Here is an 18,546-nt window from a genome sequence, read left to right as displayed (position 1 = left end):
GACTTGCTGTATTATTGTTCACATTTCATAGACGTGGTAGGTGAGGCACAGAATCATTAAGTCACTTGCCCGATGTCACACAGCTCAGAAGTGGCTTACTGGGATGCAACTCTAGGTGCTCTTCCTCCAGAGTCGCTCTCTGCTGCTCCCCAGCACTTGGCGCTCCTGGCTTTAAGTACTCGTGCCCACGAAAGCCATAAGTGGGATGGTGTCCGGATGACGTAGGACGCCAGGGCAGTCCTTGCGGGGGAAGTTCACCGAAGGGTGAGGCCCGGGTGGGACCCACGCATCCTACCACCTGTCACTAGTCTTCGGGAGCCTGTGGAGACTGAGCCGCCAGACTCGAGCAGGTGGCGGGGCACGGGAGCAGGATGTACTTCTGCTGGGGTGCCGGCCACCGGAGGCCACAGCGCCAGGCGCCAACGCGGGGTGCCGACCTGCAGCAGGCAGCCTGCGGGGAGCGCCACTCGCTGCTACTGCTGAGGGACGGCACGGTCCACTCCTGCGGGGACAACAGTCGAGGCCAGCTGGGCCGGAGAGGCGTGCCGCGAAGTGACCATTCAGGTGAGCACCGGGACAGTGGTGCGGGACAAGGCGCCAGGCAGGTGGGGCGCTGGGAGCCTTGGGTCCTTTGGGGCCACAGTTGATGAGAACCCGCGCCCGCCGTCAGTTTCGCTTTCCGACAATCCTCGGGTTAGTTTCGGTTTTCAATTCTTCTTCAAAGAAAAACTGAAAGTGGAACTGTGTGCCCAACTAAACAGGACTGGTCTCACCGAACAGCGGTGTGGTCCCTCCCACTTGCCTTTTAATCCTTGCCTGCGGCCAATCTCTGAAACGGTGACCTTTCAAATGTGGTTTGTGGGTTTTGCACCTGTAACTCCCTCAAATACCCTAGGGCCCCTTTTTTCTTAATATTAAAAAATGTAAAAGTAGCATTTTTACCATTACTAATTATTGTTGAAACACGGGGGAAGAAATTGCCTATAATTCCAACACCCCAAAACAATTCCTAATATTTTGGTGCATTAACTTTTTGCTCTTTATATATTTAATTTTTATAAAATTATGTCGTTATAAATTTGTATACTCAGTATTTACACTGTATACTGCATTTCTGCAATTCTGTAAACTGCATTTTCACCAAATACAGTATTATAAACATATTGCCTTTCATTATGTATTTTTGAAAATATATTCTAAATTATTGCATAACATTCCAGGCTCTCAGAGTACAGTTTAATTGTTCTCCTTTTGTGGAAATTAGTTTCGTTTTGTTTTTTCATGAGGGGCTTTTATAAGTAATACTCTGTTTGATATTACTGTAGGTAAATATTTGACAAAATTTCTGATTATGTAATCAGAATAAAGTTTAAGAGTACTGTCCGGGAGCAAAAATTTCTCCTCTATTCTTTCAATTCAGGTCATGAGGACCTACAAACTAAACTGACAAAGACAAATAAATTCACAAGAGAAAACCCATACAATTTCATTAATATTTGTGGTGCACAGGAGTTCACAGAAAAGAAATTAAACTCAAGAAGTCATTAGACCCAGGGGCTCATTTGCAATTTTAACAAAAACATAGGGTGTGGGCTTTGAGGGATGATCAATTGTGGGAAAGTACAGGCAGGAAACTGGTGGAAGACAAAGGTTGTTTTACTGAGGGTTGTTACACAGACTTGTCTCAGTGTCAGGTCTGATGATGAGAGTCACTCTTGCTGGTGCAGGAGATGGGGACACCTTCACAAGGAAGATTTATGCCTTTCTTTTAGGTGGATAAAGGGAGGGAAGAAAACTCTTCCTTCATCTATTGATTTTCAATTACCTTTTGCTCAAAATAATCCTAATGCCAAAGTGGCATATTCTTGGGTGGCAAACCCTAATCTCCTTCAGGCGGAAATGAAGGACAACATGATACTTAATGCAGAAATGTTCTTCAGGAAGGTGGTACCAGTTTCTACCTCTGTGAGTGCATAAATCTTTGGGGAATATTTTACTGTTGCACGGTTTGAAAGTAAACCATTGAAAAGGATAAACTCACAAAGATTTTTAAAAACAAAACTTAAGTGTTAACTAAAACTTTATTGATAATGATGTACTTAACCCCAAATCTTTGGTAATTCAGAGACAACACTTTGGGAAACAATCTAGACTGGCTTGTGGGGAAATGTGACCAGGTTTTCATTTGTGGGCACATTTTGCTCACTTAGAGAAATATTACTGCACTCTCTGTTGTGAGAAGATCAGGTGTCTGCCTCTCACACTCCACACTCTCGAGACAAGCACCCTGCTTGTTTCCTGCTTGAGCACGGGATTCCCTGTTCTCCCTGTACAAGGCAGGGGATGCAGAAGAGGAGAGCGGAATCAATCCCATCTTCTCTCTGGCTCCCTTTATTTTGCTGGGTTTTGCTACCACGATGGTAGAAGAAAACACTAGCTCAAATATCCTAGTTCCTACAGGGAACTAGTTCCTATAGGTTCCCCTCCTTCACTATTCCCACCCTTCTGATTACCAGTTATATTATATTCCTATAAAGACAGTATAACAAACAATGAGCTAATTCCTTCCTGACTTTAGCATGGATTTTAGGCCTTGATTTATAAGCCAGTTGGAAGAGACAAGCAGTCCGAATGACCCTCCTTTTTAAAGATAAGTACTGTCTTAAACTTGCTGTTAAATTAGTCTGTGAGGTTTTTGTTTGGTTTTGTTTTTGTTCCCAAAGAACCAATTAAGGCATTGGAAACTCTACGGGTTGTTCTCGTGAGCTGTGGAAAGGAGCACTCCCTGGCTGTTTGTCACAAAGGAAGGGTCTTTGCCTGGGGAGCTGGTTCCGAAGGACAGCTGGGGACTGAAGAATTTAAGGAAATAATTTTTACTCCTAAGTAAGTATTTCAACTCATTCATTCATTCAGTCAGGCAGTCCGTCAATATTTTTGAATTCCACATGCCAGGCACCATGCAAGATGCCAGGGTACAAAGATGACCATGACAAACACAGTCTTTAACCTCAACCATTATAGTGTAGTGAGGAAGGAGGCAGAAAAAAAAAACTTAAAACACCAATTATTATTTAGAGTCATATGATGGAGAAGGGCATGGAGAAATGAGAAAATGTGACCCTTTGAACATAACCTAATCTATTGGAAATAACTTTGTGCCACTTGGACTCCCAGAGTTGACGTGAAGATTATTTTCAAGTGAAAACATTTGAGCTACTGAAGATGCAGAAAGCAATCTTATCTGAATTTCCCTATCTGACTGAAAGCAGTGACTTCTAAAATTCAGTGGCCCCTAAACATCCTGGCAGGAAGTTTCCTGTGACTTCAGCAGCTGTGAAGACAGACTGTCCAGTCAGCATCCAAAAGCCCAGGAGAACCTTCCATACCCCCCCATGGAAGTTCTAACCCCCCCATCCCAGCTTTTGCTATGTTGATATATATAACCCTTTACCACAGAGCTTTTATTACTGGGAGCTCCCATGTGTACATATAGCTAAACCGTGTCTTTTTCTCCTGGTAATCTGTCTATGGTCAATTAACTGCAGGTCTCCAAACACAGCACCCAGATTGGAAATGAAAAAGGTTTTCACCCAACATAACCTTTTTGTTATAAGCCACTGGGTCCTAATATCTTACTTTTAGTAAAATGGAGAAAAAGTTACATCCTCACAAAGAGCTTTCTAGGACAAATTCTATGACAAACAGTCTGAATTTTGTGTTCATGAATTACATGCTTTGGAAGTGTTCAAAAGCATGTTTTTTAATGCTAGGAAGTTACCTTTTTATTCCCTGTGATTACTAAATCGTGTGAGAAATCGCCGTGGCTTTGGAGAATGATCATTGAACTTGGAATGGAAGGAACAAGGTTTGAGTCTAGTTCTACAACTTGAAACTCATTTGACCTCTCTGAGTTGTACTAAGTTCAATCATATGAAAGTGCTGATAGTTATGTTTTGATCCACAAAAATGACCATTCAATCCAATGGTTTATTTATCTCATAGCACTTAGATTAGATGACATAGATGACAGTGCTCTCTAAAATCTAAAGTCCTGTGCTACATGTTTATGAAGAAATTTCTTTTTTAGGCCAATAAGTGTATAAGTTATTACATTAAATAATATGTTAAAAGTCCAGTAAAAATCACTTTTACCTTACATATTGTTTTGGATTCTGCTCTGTACCTTCGTACATGTTGATGTTGTATTAAAACAGTGTTCTGAGCTACCCAGTTCAGAGCTTTCTCTGGCTGGGTAGCTCAGTTGGTTAGAGCATTGTCTCGATATTCCAAGGTTGCTGGTTCGATCCCCAGTCAGGGCACATGCAAGAATCAACCAATGAATGCATAATAAAGTGGAACAACAAAGGGATGTCTCTCTCTCTCAAATCAATAAATTTAAAAAAATGGTTCAGAGTTTTTGGGAAAAAGCTACTACAGAAATATAAGAACATAAAATTGTTTTCCTACACCAAATGTATTGAGATGTTTTAAATATCTGTAGTTCACTTGACAATCCAATCTAAAGAAGGATTAATAGATTTCATATCATTTTTATTATAGGAAGATAAAAACTTTGACTGATAAAAAAATAATACAAGTTTCCTGTGGAGACTACCATTCCCTGGCATTATCAGAAGGTAAAAACAAGGCTTTTTGGATCTCCTAAGTGTCACTAAAAAGTAATTTTTTGAATACAGATGATATCTGTTGCTTTTCAATGTATTGAGGTTCATTTCAACACATTAAGAATTTTTTAACTTCCCAGATTTCATAAGATGTGTTGTTATTTATATTTTTTCAATTTTCTTTGTCCTTATTATACTCTAGGTAGTGCCAAATTCATATTTCACTGCCATCTCTGTTTATATGACCTGATTGTCTGATTCTCTCAGAACTCAGAAGTGGTTTTATTCTCAGCACTTTGCCCTTCATGCTGAATGCTTGTCTACACTGGCCAACTCAGAGGGCAAAGGCCTATTTATCTTTTGTACAATACTTAAATCAAAAAAGATAGGTGAGGATGTCAAAATCATGACTCTACATCTTTTCTATCAACATCCCCAACCCTTTGTCCATCCCCTGGGCAAATTTCTCAATGGAGAGTGCCAGGGAGGGAACACCTTCCCTTACCCTCTTAGGCTTAGAACCCAGGGGGCTACAAATTTAAGAAATGACAGACTACTAACAGAGAAGGCATACAATTTTATTGGTACTTTACTAGAAGTAAAACTCAAGAAGAGGTTAATTTCTGGGGCTCATATACCATTTTAACAAAGGGAAGGAAGTTTGGGCTAGGAGAGCTAAACTGGGCAACTGACTTGGAAATATGTGGGAAAAACTAATGGAAAGTGAGGGTTGTTTTGGTCAGGATTGTTTGTGCGCCCTCATGTCAGTGGTGACTCCCCATCTCTGTGATGAGTCCTTCTCCCACTCCCGGTTCAGGAGAGGACACTTTCACAAAAGGAAATGGGTGTCTTGCTTTTGGGTGGATAAAGGGAGGGCAGAGAACTCTTTCTGCATCCATTAATTCTCAGTTGCCTTCAGCTCAAAACAAGCCTTATCCCAAAGTGGCATATTCTGCTCCCCTTCAAGAGACATGTATCATTTGCGTGTCCCTCAGGTGGTTTCTTATGCATAATTGCAATTGTACTGCAGGGGACATGGACAGCCAAGGTGTCTTGGTTGCCTCCTATGTGACAGTCACTGTTAAATGCTTTCCGTGTGTTGTCTCATGTAATTGCCTGAAACACAGAAACTAGGTATGACTTGTATCCTTGCTTCAGAAATGAGGACATCTGGGCTCAGAGACTTGCACTAATTTGCTTAAGGTCACAAACTAATAGAAGAGATGGGATTTGAACCTATACTTGTTTATATCCCAACCCTAAGTGCTTAATCACTGTGCCATGTAGGCTACGCAATCAGAACAATCCCAGGGCTTAGTGTGATTCCTTCTACCAACCATTTCTAGCTCTTTGACCTAAGGCAAGTTATTTAACTTTCCTGAGTCTCAATTTTCTCATCTGTAGGAAAATTGATGCCTAACTTAAAGGTTGTTAAGAAGGTTCAGTGAGAGAAGGTACACAATACAATAAATATTAGTTCCTTTTCTTTCTGAAAATGAGAAAATGTATATTTTTTATTGAGGTATAATTTACATACAACATTACTTAGTGTCAGGTGTACAACATAACAATTTAATATTTGTACACACTGTGAACAAATAAGACTTTGTACACATTAAGTCTAGTTAACATCTGTCACCATACATAGTAACAGAATTTTTTTCTTGTAATGAGAACTTTTAAGATTTATTTCCTTAACAACTTTTGAATATGCAGTACAGTATTATTAACTCTAGTCGCCATGCTGCACATTACATCTTCATGACTTACTTATTTTACAACGGGAGTTTTGTACCTTTTGACTCCTTTCACCCATTTTACCCCCAACCCCCAGCAACCACCAATCTTTTCTTGGTATCCATGACCTTTTTTAAAAAAAAGATTCCACATATAAGTGAGATTACCATATTTGTCTTTGTCTGATTTATTTCATTTAGCATATGCCTTCGAAGTACATTCATGTTGTCACAAATGATCCTTCTTACTTACTGATATGATTTGATTATTTCCCTGGAGTATTGATTTGTCTTTACATTAGTCTGGAATGTAAAAGCCGTGTAGAACCCAGCACTCAATGCATTTGTGATGGTAAACTGGGAGTTCTCGTATACTTTCATGAGAGTTTGACATTTTGCAGTGTACTGTCAAACATTCTTTTCAGTGATACAAGTCATTTAGAAGAGTTCAAAATCAAAATTAGATATAATAACATAAAAATCTGAGATGCGTGGCATTTCTATAGGCAACTAATTGAGCATTAGAACAGCTTTATTTTTGAAGTGATATTAATTATCCATCTCTGGTCAAGTTCAACATAAAATGTTGGTTTTTTCCCCCTGTAGATTCATTTCCTAAGTATTTATCAAGTGCCTACAATGTTTCCAGCAAAGAGGAATAGAGCAGTTAAAAACCTAAGATCCTGCTTTCGTGGAGCTAACATTCTGAGGGGGAGTAAGGAAATGAACCTTAAACACGGAGAAAAATGGTTATATAGTTTAACAGATAGGGATAAGCGGCATGAAGAAAAGTGAGTCAGGGTAAGAGACAGAGTGCAAGTACTTAGTTAGAGGAAAGGGTCTTTCTATTTATAAAGGAGGTCAGGGAAACTCTTGTAAAGTGACATATGAGCAGAGACTAAAAGGAAGAGAGTGAGGGAAACATGATGTGAAGGCCGTGATCCAGAACAATGATCCAAACACAAAGGTGTTGATGCCAAGTGGGGTGATAGCAACAGCAGGGGATCTGCAAAGGCATGAGCATGGGGGAGATGAGGTTGTAGGAGTAACGGGGATGTGGGCCATGGTAAGAATCAGTCTATTATTGAATAGGCTAGAAGCTCCTGATGGGTTCAATTTGACATATTTTTAAAAGATCACTCTGGCTGCTCTTTGGAGAACAGACTGCTGGGGACAAAGGTGGAATTTGGGAGTCCAGAGAAGTGTTATTCTAATTTTCCAGGATGTAAATGATGGTGACCTGGCTGCTAAGATGCTAACAGTGGGGAAGTAAGGAGTGGAGTGGTTGGATTCTGGATAAATTCTGAAGGTAGAGGCTTAGGATCTGCTGGGTTGGCAAGTGTGTACGAGAGAAGAGTAAAGGATGACTCCCAAGGTTTCTGGTCTGAGCACCTGAAAGAACACAGGTGCCCTTTACTTGGAAGGAGAAGAGGAACAGATGTTGTTGGAAGAGATTTTTGAAGGTGATCTTGACCATACCCCTTCCCTCTAATCAGAACACTTCAACCTCCTTTATCCCTGTTTTACTCCTTAAAGATTTTTAGAATTAGGGTGGTAGTTTCTACTTAAATTTGGTATTCCAAAGTGTGTGCAATTCTGAATTTCTCTTCTTTATTTTTGTAGATGGCCAAGTGTTTTCATGGGGGAAGAACAGCCATGGGCAGCTGGGCTTAGGGAAGAAGTTTCCCTCCCAGGCCAGCCCACAGAGGGTGAGGTCCCTGGAGGGGATCCCACTGGCTCAGGTGGCTGCAGGAGGGGCCCACAGCTTTGCCCTGTCTCTCTCTGGGACTTCATTTGGTTGGGGAAACAACAATGCAGGGCAGCTGGCCTTAACCGGTAAGGTCTCAGGTAAGTCTTGTTCCTGCACTAAAGTATTATTTCTTTTTGGGTGGAGGACCAACTCTGCAAAGGGCAGTATCAATGGTGTGAACAGTGGTTCCCAAACTTTATGGCACATTAGAATCACCTAAGGGGCTATATTAATTTTTTAAAATATTTTATTTATTTATTTTTAGAGAGTGGAAGGAAGGGAGAAAGAAAGGGAAAGAAAGATCAATGTGTGGTTGCCTCTCACACACTCCCTACTGGGGACCTGGCCCGCAACCCAGGCATGTGCCCTGACTGGGAATCAAGCCAGTGACCATTTGGTTCACAGGCCAGCACTCACTCCACTGAGCCACACCAGCCAGGGCTATGATAATTTTTGATAGTTGCTGTAACAACTTACTGCAGACTTAGTAGCTTAAAACAACACAGATTTACTCTCTTATTGTTCTGGTGCTCTGAAGTCTGACCCAGGTCTCACTGGGTTAAAATCAAGGTGTCAGCAGGGCTGTGTTCCTTTCTGGATGCTATAGAACAGAAGTCATTTTTTTTTTTGCCTTCTCCAGCTTCTAGAGACTACCTGCTTCCTTCATTTACAGGCCCCTTTCTTTTTCAGAGCCAGCAACGGCTGGGTAAGTCTTTCTCAAGTCACATATTCTAACACTGACTCTTCTACCTCCCTTTTCTTCAGTGAAATGACCCTTGTGATGTCCCTGTTTTAGTCAACTATTAGCAACTTTAATTCCATCTGCTTCCTTACCTCCCTTTTGATATGCACGCTAATATACTCTCAGGCTCTGGGAAAAGAATGTGGACATCTTGAGGAGGCCATTATTCTGTCTACCACAAAAGCATTAAAAAATCCCGATGTCTGAATTGGACCCTATACCAATTAATCAGGATGTCTGGGGATGGAAGCCAGGCTTCAATCATTAATAAAGATCCCACAGGTGGATCCCAATGTGCAACAAAGTTTGGGAACCACTGGGTTAGAAGCCTGCTGGAGGTAGGGGAAGCAGCCAGTTCCCCTGGAAACCTTTAAACCAGGGGTATCAAACATATTTTCACTGGGGGGCCACATCAGCCTTGCAGTTGCCTTCAAAGGGCTGGATGTAACTTTAGGACTGTATGAATGTAACTATTCCTTAATGGTGAAGTGAGGGCTCAGTGCTGCTGCCGAGTAGAAACAAGGTGCTGGGCCAGATAAAACAAGGTGGAGGGCTGGACTCAACCCATGGGCCTTGTGTTGTCACCTGTGATTTAAACGAAACTCACTGTGAATTCTCCCCTGTGGACCCTGTTCTCTGTTTAATCTTCTTCGTTTAGCTAACATATATCTAGTACCTGTTAAGTGGTAGTACCATGCTGAGCACTTACATCTAATTTCATTTAACTTTGTCAAAATGACTTAGGGTCTTTTATTTTCTGAATTATTATTATATATTCACAGAATATGTAGTGTGTGACAGAAATGAATACATGATAACACTATGATTAGGAAAAAGGTCTCAAAGCTTAGTTGTCCAGGGCAATAGACTCACTCAAACATTCCTGAAGAGTAAATGTTGGGTTGGCCGAAAAGTTTGTTTGCCTGTTTTCTGTAAGATGGCTCTAGTAATTCTTGGTTGTCTTCAACTTCATTCAAAACAATTTTGTTGGACTGTATTGTGCCAGCTGTAATATCAGTGTGCATTTTTTAAAAACTTATCAAAATTGGTGAATTTTTATGTAGCCATTTTAATATTGAAGATGGAAAAAATATGCAACATTTTAAGCATATTATGCTTTATTATTTAAGGAAGGTAAAGACATAACTGAAATGCAAAAAAAAGGTTGGTGCAGTGTGTAAAGAAGGTGCTGTGACTACAGACATGTCAAAAGTGGTTGCGAAGTTTCCTGGTGGAGAGTTCTCACTGGACAATGGTCCACGGTCACGTAGACCAGTTGAAGTTGATAGTGATCAAATTGAGACATTAATTAAGAACAATCAGACTTCCGGCCAAGATGGAGGTGTACGTGGAAACACTGTGCCTCCTCGTACAACTAAGTTTAAAAACAACCAAGTTTTAGTAACAAAAATGCAACCAAACACAGAAAATTGAACTATAGGGAAGTCTGACGACAACGAAACTTTCAGCCAGACCAGTTAGAGGGGCGGAGCCAGCAACTGGCAGAAAACTGGTTGTGGAGGAAAACTTGGCCAGACCAACCCAGGGACCCAGGTGCGAGGGCGGCGGTTGGCAGATCCCAGGTGTGGGGTTGGGACAGGCAGACGTAGTCAGAGTGCAAGGTGGCAGGCTAACCATGGTCACACATTCATACGCAGATAAACCAGTCAAAGGAGCAAGCAGTGAGACAGACCACGCAGGCCCCAGAAGCGGGAAGCAGCAGAGGGGACCACCATTGCCCCTCTCTGACCCCACCCCCACATACAGCATCACCACCTAGCGACTGGGTCGCCCTGCCCTGGTGAACACCTAGGGCTCTGCCCCTCATACATAACAGGCGTGAACAGACCAAAACATCATGGCTCAAGAAGAACTCAAAGCCCCAGAGCTGATAACTCTAAGCAACTAAGAAATAGCCAACCTATCAGACGCACAGTTCAAAACACTGGTGATCAGGATGCTCACAGAACTGGTTGATTTTAGTCACAAATTAGAGGAACAAATGAAGGCTAAACTAATTGAAATGAAGGGAAATGCACAGGAAACCAATAGTGATGGAAAGGAAACTGGGACTCAAATCAAGGGAGTGGACCAGAAGGAAGATCAAAATGACCAAATAGAAAAGAATGAAGAAACAAGAATTCAAAAAAAATGAGGAGAGGCTTAGGAACCTCCAGGACATCTTTAAACGTTCCAACATCCAAATTATAGGGGTACCAGAAGGGGAAAAGGAAGAGCAACATGTGGAAAACTTATTTGAACACATAATAAAGGAGAACTTCCCCAATCTACCAAAGGAAATAGACTTCCAGGAAATCCAGGAAGCTCAGAGAGTCCCAAAGAAGTTGGACCCAAGAAGGAACACACCAAGGCACATCATAATTCCACTAACCAAAATTGGAATGAAGGAGAGAATCCTAGGAGCAGCAAGAGATAAGGAGACAGTCACCTACAAAGGAGTTCCCCTCAGGCTGTCAGCAGATTTCTCAAAAGAGACCTTACAGGCAAGAAGGGGCTGGAAAGAAGTATTCCAAGTCATGAAAGTCAAGGATCTATATCCAAGATTGCTGTATCCAGCAAAGCTTTCATTTAGAATGGAAGGGCAGATAAAGTGCTTCTCAGATAAGGTCAAATTCAAGGAGTTCATCATCACCAAGCCCTTATTATATGAAATGTTAAAGGGACTTATATAAGAAAGAGAAGATAAAAATATGAACAGTGAAAGGACAGCAAACTCACAGTTATTAACAGCCACACCTAAAACAAAAGTAAACCAAGAGGACAGCTAGATCAGGAGCAGAACCATAGAAATGAAGATCACATGGAGGGTTAGCAACAGGGGAGTGGGAGGAGGAGAAGGTACAGAGAATAAGTAGCATAGATGGTAGGTAGAAAATAGGGCGGAGGGTAAGAATAGTATGGGAAATATAGTATCTAAAGAACTTGCAACACATGGACATAAACTAAAGGTGGGGAATGGTGGGGGAGGAAGTGTACAGGGTAGAGGGGAATGAAGGGAAATAGGACAACTGTAATGGCATAATCAATAAAATTTATTTTTAAAAAAAGAGCAATCAAAATTATACCATGATTTAGATAGCCAATATAACTCAAAATATCCAAATCAATAAAGTTATTGGTGAAAATGAAATATGTGTCTTTTATTTTACAAAGGAAACCATACGGACTTTTAGGCCAACCCAATAGCTTCCAGAAATAAATGCTAAAAGACTGCTTTTCTTTCCTTTCCTTTTCTAAATCTGGGCTTTCCCTTTGTTTTATAATACTTCTGATTAAAAATACTTCTAAAATTATGTTAATGAATAACATAATAAAATATGAAAAGTATAATAATGTAAAACTCATGATATCTGATTCTGCTTCTTATACTCTAGAAATTCCGCTTTCTTTCAACAGTGCAAAGGTACAAGCCTTATTCAGTTGGTGCACTGAAGAGTCTAGGTGTGATTTATATCAGCTGTGGCTATGAACACACTGCAGTGCTTACCCAGGTAATCAAAATGTCTTGCGATTTTTTAAAACCCAAGACAAATGTTACCATAAGGTACAGTTACTGATTATTCTTGAAAACAAGATGTGGATCAATATATCAATATATCTATTAGTGTACAAATATTTGAGAGGAGATGTCAGCCCAGTATAAACTGTGAAGTTTTCAAGATACTATAACAAAAGCTAATTTCAGCTTTAGAATATATTTTTAGATACCCACTAAATTAGATTAGAGGGGAGAAAGTCCTATTAGCAATTATTCATAATGTGGTTCTACAGATAAAAATTATAAAAGCATGAAGTAATTTTTACAGTTTTTAATAACCCACATTACAGACTAGAACATATTTTGTTTCACTTCTCGATTGTTACAGCTGTGAGCTGGCTTCCTGAATGTTTTCCTTCTCCTCTGGTACTGACCATATAGTATATTCCATTGTGATGGATTTCCTCCATAGCCACAGGAATAAAGTTGAAAACTGTATGGTTGAAATCTTTATTTAAAAACTAAATATCTAAAACAATTTTTATTATTTTAAAGGCATGTTGGGATTATGTTATTCTTAGTTGACAAGGGAAAGCTAGAGTTGTTTTAATCAAGAATCATCTTTTGAAGGTACCTTGAGACAAATAAAAGGGAAAACATAGTGACCCAAGTTATGAGACACAGTCTAAGAGGGAAATTCATAGCAATACACGCCTACTTCAAGAAACAAGAAAAATCTAAAATAAACAATCTAACCTTACACCTAAAGAAATTAGGAAAAAAAAGAACAAAACCCAAAATAAGTAGAAAGGAGGGAATAGCAAAGGTAAGAGTAGAAATAAATGAAATAGATATTAAAAGAAAAACAATAGAAAGAATCAATGAAGTCAAGACCTCGTTCTTTGGAAGGTAAAAAGATAAAAGGTAAAACTGATAAACTTTTAGCCAGACTCATTAAGAAAAAAAAATGGGGCTCAAATAAACAAAACTAGAAATGAAAGAGAAGTGACAAACACCACCACTGAAATGCAAAGGAGTATAAAAAAATACTATGAACAACTATATGCCAACAAATTGGACAACCTGGAAGAAACAGATAAATTCCTACAACCATATAATCTTCAAGGATGAAACAAAATCTAAACAGGCCAATAACAACTAATGAAATCAAACCAGTAATCAAAAAACTCCCAACAAACAGAAGTCCTAGATCAGATGGTTTCACAGGTGAGTTTTACCAAACATTCAAAGAATTAATACTTGTACTTCTTAAACTATTACAAAAATTTGAAAAGGAGAGAAGGCCAATATTACCCTGTCAAAACTAGATGAAGGCATTACAAAAAAAGAGAAAATTATAGGTCAGTATTCATGATGAATATAAATGCAGAAATCCTCAACAAAATATTAGCAAACCAAATTCAGCAATATCTTAAAAAGATCATACACCATGATCAGGTGGGATTTATTCCTGGGATGCCAAGTTGGCTCAGTATCTGCAAATCAATTAATGTGATACACCACAAAAACAAAATGAAGGATAAAAGTCATGGGATCGTATCAATAGATGCAGAAAGGCATTTTAAAAAATCCCACACTGATTTATGATAAAAACTCTCAGCAAAGTAGAGGGACCATATCTCGATATAATAAAGACAGTATATGACAAACCCCCAGCTAACATCATACTCAGTGGTGAAAAACTGAAAGCTTTTTCTTTGAGATCAGGAAAAGATAGGGATGTCTACTTTTACCACTCTTATTCAACATAGACTGGAAGTCCTAGCAACAACAATCAAACAAAAAGAAATAAAACGTAAACAAATCAGAAAAAAGGAAGTAAGATTGTCATTATTTATAGATGACATGATACTATATAGATATATATAACCCTAAAGATGCCAACAAAAAACTATTAGGACTGGTAAATGAATTCAGTTTTAGTAGGATACAAAGTTAATATTCAGACATTGGTAGCATTTTAATTCACCAATAATGAACTATAAGAAAGAAAAATTAAGAAAACAGTTGCATCAAAAAATACCTAAGAATAAATTTAACCAAGGAAGTAAAATACCTGTACTCAGAAAACTGAGATATTGAGGAAAAAACACTAAAGGAAATACAAATAAATGGAAGTATATACTGTTTTAGTGGGTAGGAAGAATTAATATCATTAAAATGTTCATTCTACTGAAGGCAATCTAGAGATTCAATGCAATCCCTATCAAAATACCAATGGCATTTTTTACAGAACTAGAACAAATAGTCCTAAACTTTATGTAGAACCACAAAAGACTCTGAATAGCCAGAAGAGTTGTGAGAAAGAAGAAAAATGTTGCAGGTATCATCCTACCTGATATCAAATTACCTGAATTATGTCGTGTATAGTACATACTTTTTGCCCAAATTTCAGGTGGAAATAAGGATGCACATTATACATGAGTAGTACTAACTCCATGTCTATATAAATGTTTTTAGTTCTTTTTTATGTTTACGCATTAAAAGTGTACCTCTAGAAAGCAATAATGATATCTGTGTGCAGAATAATACACTGGAATACCATAATTGGTTTTATTTTTAAATATAAATAAATAAATAATGAATTATGAAATTAAAGGGAAAGATATTTTTCCTGAACGTTTGGGCCAAAAATGCGGGTGTGTCTTATACATGGGAGGGCATTATATACACAGCAAAATACAGTATGCTACAAAATTATAATAATCAAAACAGCATGGCACTGGCATAAAAACATGCATATTTCAGTGAACAGAATAGAGAGCTCACAAATAAACCCATGGCTATATAGCCAATTAATCTATGACAAAGGAGGCAAGAATGTACAATAGGATAAAGATAGTCTCTTCAATAAAAGATGTTGGGGAAAGTGGACAGATAATAGGTTGGCCAAAAAGTTTGTTTTTTTCTGTAAGATGGCTCAAGTAGCACTTAGTTGTCTTTAACTTCATTCAAAACAATATTGTTAGATTTTTTAAAATTTTATTTATTTATTTTTAGAGAGAGGGGAAGAAGGGAGAAGAGAGGGAGAGAGACATCAATGTGTGGTTGCCTCTCCCATGCCCTCTACCGGGGACCTGGCCTGCCACCCAGACATGTGCCCTAGACTGGGAATCGAACCGGTGACACTTAGGTTCGCAGGTTGGCACTCAATCCACTGAGCCACACCAGCCAGGGCCAATTTTGTTAGATTATATTGTGACAGCTGTCATATCATTGTGCATTAAAAACAACTTATCAAAATGGGTGAATTTTTGTACAGCCATTTTAATATTGAAGATGGAAGGAAATATACAAATTTTTAGTGTATTATGCTTTATTATCTCAAGAAAGGTAAAAACACAACTGAAACATATATAAAGATTGTGCAGTGTATGGAGAAGGTGCTGTGACTGACTGAACGTGTCAAAAGTGATTTGCAAAATGTTTTGGTGTTACCGATGTTTTGGCCAAATAATTCTTTGCTGTGGGGCTGTCTTATGCATTGGAAGTTGGTAAGCAGCACCCCTGGCCTCTACCCACGAGAAGCCAACAGCAGGAGATAGCTGACATACTGAAAACTACCATATGACCCACCCTGGCTGGTGTGGCTCAGTGGATTGAGCACTGGCCTGCAAACTGTAAGACTGCTGGTTCGATTCCCAGTCAGGGCACATGCCTGGGTTACTGGCCAGGTCCCCGGATGAGGGCGTGTCAGGGTTAACTGTTTCTCGTACACTGATGTTTCTCTCCCTCTCTGTCTCCTTCCCTTCCCCTCTCTCTAAAACTAACTAAATAAAATATTTTTAAAATATTATATGTCTAATGTAACTGAAAAATAAATTTTAAAGAGAATCATCTTTTAAAAAAAGATTATTTTCAGAAGAATGCATAAATAAATAAATGTTAAGTGTTACTTTTGAACCAGTTAATTTGTCCATCCATTCATCCTACAAACATGTATTAAGTTCCTAATTCTTAATGGAGTGCCAATGATTTTTTGTGTTTAATGTGTTAAGTATACATTCACCATTAGAAATAGTAAGTACAGTACCCCTCCTCCAGAGTTCATATACTCATTATTTCACACTGTGCTCTCATATAACTCCATTATGAAACATAATCTTTTTTTAGTTACTTTCTTTTACTTGAAATTAGCTCTCTATCCTTTTTTGGACAGGATGGGAAAGTGTTCACATTTGGAGACAATAGCTGGGGACAGCTGGGACACAGCCCCACCGCTAAGAAGACTGGTCCACAACATGTGGAAAGAATTGATGGCCTAGTTTCGCAGATAGACTGTGGAAGGTAATAAGCTTTCTTTTTAGCATCAGTAGAAACAGTTATATTTTATGACTTAGAAATGACTCATATGGAATGTTATCAAAACTTTTAAAACCCTAAAATATATGGCTATTTTGTATAGATAACTTTCTTTTCTGAAATTTACTTTTTTCAAATGAAGTTTAACTTTCCCATTTCTTTTTCATACTAGGCATTTAATTTGCTTAATAGGGAGTTTACTGTATATGGATCACCTAACTAGGTGCAAGGGCAGAAAGTAGGTTTATAACAAAAATAGTGGTACTTGTCCATTTAAGGTGATTAAACAAAATTAATCTCATACTCATGCATGTAGACGATGATGTGTATTTGCACACATACTCAGAGCTTCATGTAACCTAATTATGAGGACACTTTGAGTATCATCTACCTAATTCAAAAAATAAAACACCTGCATTTAAGCACAAGTGATAGAAACCATAGTAAACACCCATCAGTAATATTCTATGTTTAAGGTTAGTAATAAATTAATATTCACCTACCATTGGTTTAGTCACATCATTTGGTACCTTCTAACCCTGACACTCTGATAAGGGATCTGCGAACTTAGTGTAAAATAAGTCTATTTTTGTGCCTGTTAAGAGACATCATCTTACTCAAAAAGTGTAGGTATCCTGGCCTTTGCTTTATGCATTCTCTCTCTTGCAGTTATCACACCCTTGCTTATGTCTACACTACTGGTCAGGTGGTGTCTTTTGGTCGTGGATCAAGTTGTGCAAGCAACCTAACTCATCCGGAGGCCCAGATGGAAAACTTTGGCATTAGCTGCCTGATTACTGCTGATGGTATGAGTGGTCCCACTAACTCATGATTTTCTGTTAATTGATGCCACTGGAGGAGAAGTATTATTCAGCTTTCTCTCAAAGGAGTGCACAGAACTATAGTTCATCTAGTATGCTTATGTTTTTCATTTGTAAAATATACATTTTTTCTTATGCTGTAATTCCCAGAGTATCTGGTGACCTTGTCTAAAGATTAAGGTAATACAAAAGAAGATCCCATGCTTAATGGGCTACTTAAGCATCAGAACAATATACTTTTATATATTTACTCGATCCTCTTCTAAAGCACATCAGCCTGGTTTCATGATGCAAGTGCATGAAAATTAGGTTTTTGACTAAGTGAATATATGACGTGTAACCTGATCACAATCTTTTCTGTTTTTGTAGTCCACATCCATTTAGAAGGATGTAAGTTGCCTATAAATGAGTAAATTTGGTTTGGGAATACATTAGACTTTTCAAAAGACTATTTTTAAGGGTAGTTTTAGGCTTACAACAAAAGATTTTTTACTTATAAAAACACTAAGCATGGATTTATGACTTTCTTTTAGACCTTGTGGATGTTCAAGTCAAACACATTTTTGCTGGAACATATGCCAATTTTGTAACAACTTATCAGGTATCCATTACACTTTGTTTCTTTCTTTTTTTAAAAGATTTTTAATTTATTTATCTTTAGAGGGGAAGGGAAGGAGAGAAGGAGAGAAATATCAATGTATGGTTGCCTCTCATGAGTCCCCTGCTGGGAACTGGCCTGCAACCCAGGCATGTGCTCTGACTGGGAATCAAACCGGCAGCCTTTTGGTTCACAGGCCCGCACTCAATCCACTGAGCCACGCCAGCCAGGGCTACACTTTGTTTCTTTTAAAAGTCAATTCTCTCCTCCAGATTTCAGAGTAGTATTTGAAGTATTGTATCATGTGTATGTATTCAAGTTCTTATTTAAATAATAAGATCCTCTCATAGAATGCTTTTTAAAAATATTATGTAATTCTCACTGTCTCTTTTGGTTTTCTAGTAGTTTAGACCCCCAAATTCACTGCCTTCCCACTAACTTATTATTAAGAA

The 18,546-nt window shown here is 38.7% G+C and overlaps 1 protein-coding gene across 1 annotated transcript in view; it reads left to right on the top strand.

Moving 5' to 3' along the window:
- Positions 1-213: 213 nt before the first annotated feature.
- Positions 214-18,546, top strand: part of LOC118987060 (probable E3 ubiquitin-protein ligase HERC6) — a 63,501-nt gene continuing 45,168 nt past the window's right edge. The window contains exons 1-8 of the mRNA XM_037046126.1: positions 214-564; positions 2,724-2,883; positions 4,561-4,637; positions 7,985-8,209; positions 12,271-12,365; positions 16,533-16,660; positions 17,345-17,481; positions 18,030-18,097. Coding sequence (XP_036902021.1) covers positions 372-564; positions 2,724-2,883; positions 4,561-4,637; positions 7,985-8,209; positions 12,271-12,365; positions 16,533-16,660; positions 17,345-17,481; positions 18,030-18,097 — 1,083 coding nt within the window. The 5' untranslated portion in view covers positions 214-371. The remainder of the gene's footprint in view (positions 565-2,723; positions 2,884-4,560; positions 4,638-7,984; positions 8,210-12,270; positions 12,366-16,532; positions 16,661-17,344; positions 17,482-18,029; positions 18,098-18,546) is intronic.

This window comes from Sturnira hondurensis, unplaced genomic scaffold (genome assembly GCF_014824575.4).
Source record: "Sturnira hondurensis isolate 20B ecotype Veracruz unplaced genomic scaffold, ASM1482457v3 Scaffold0004998, whole genome shotgun sequence".
Lineage (NCBI taxonomy): Eukaryota > Metazoa > Chordata > Mammalia > Chiroptera > Phyllostomidae > Sturnira > Sturnira hondurensis.
Note: the sequence above shows the minus strand (reverse complement) of the source record. Positions and strands in the feature narration are given on the sequence as shown.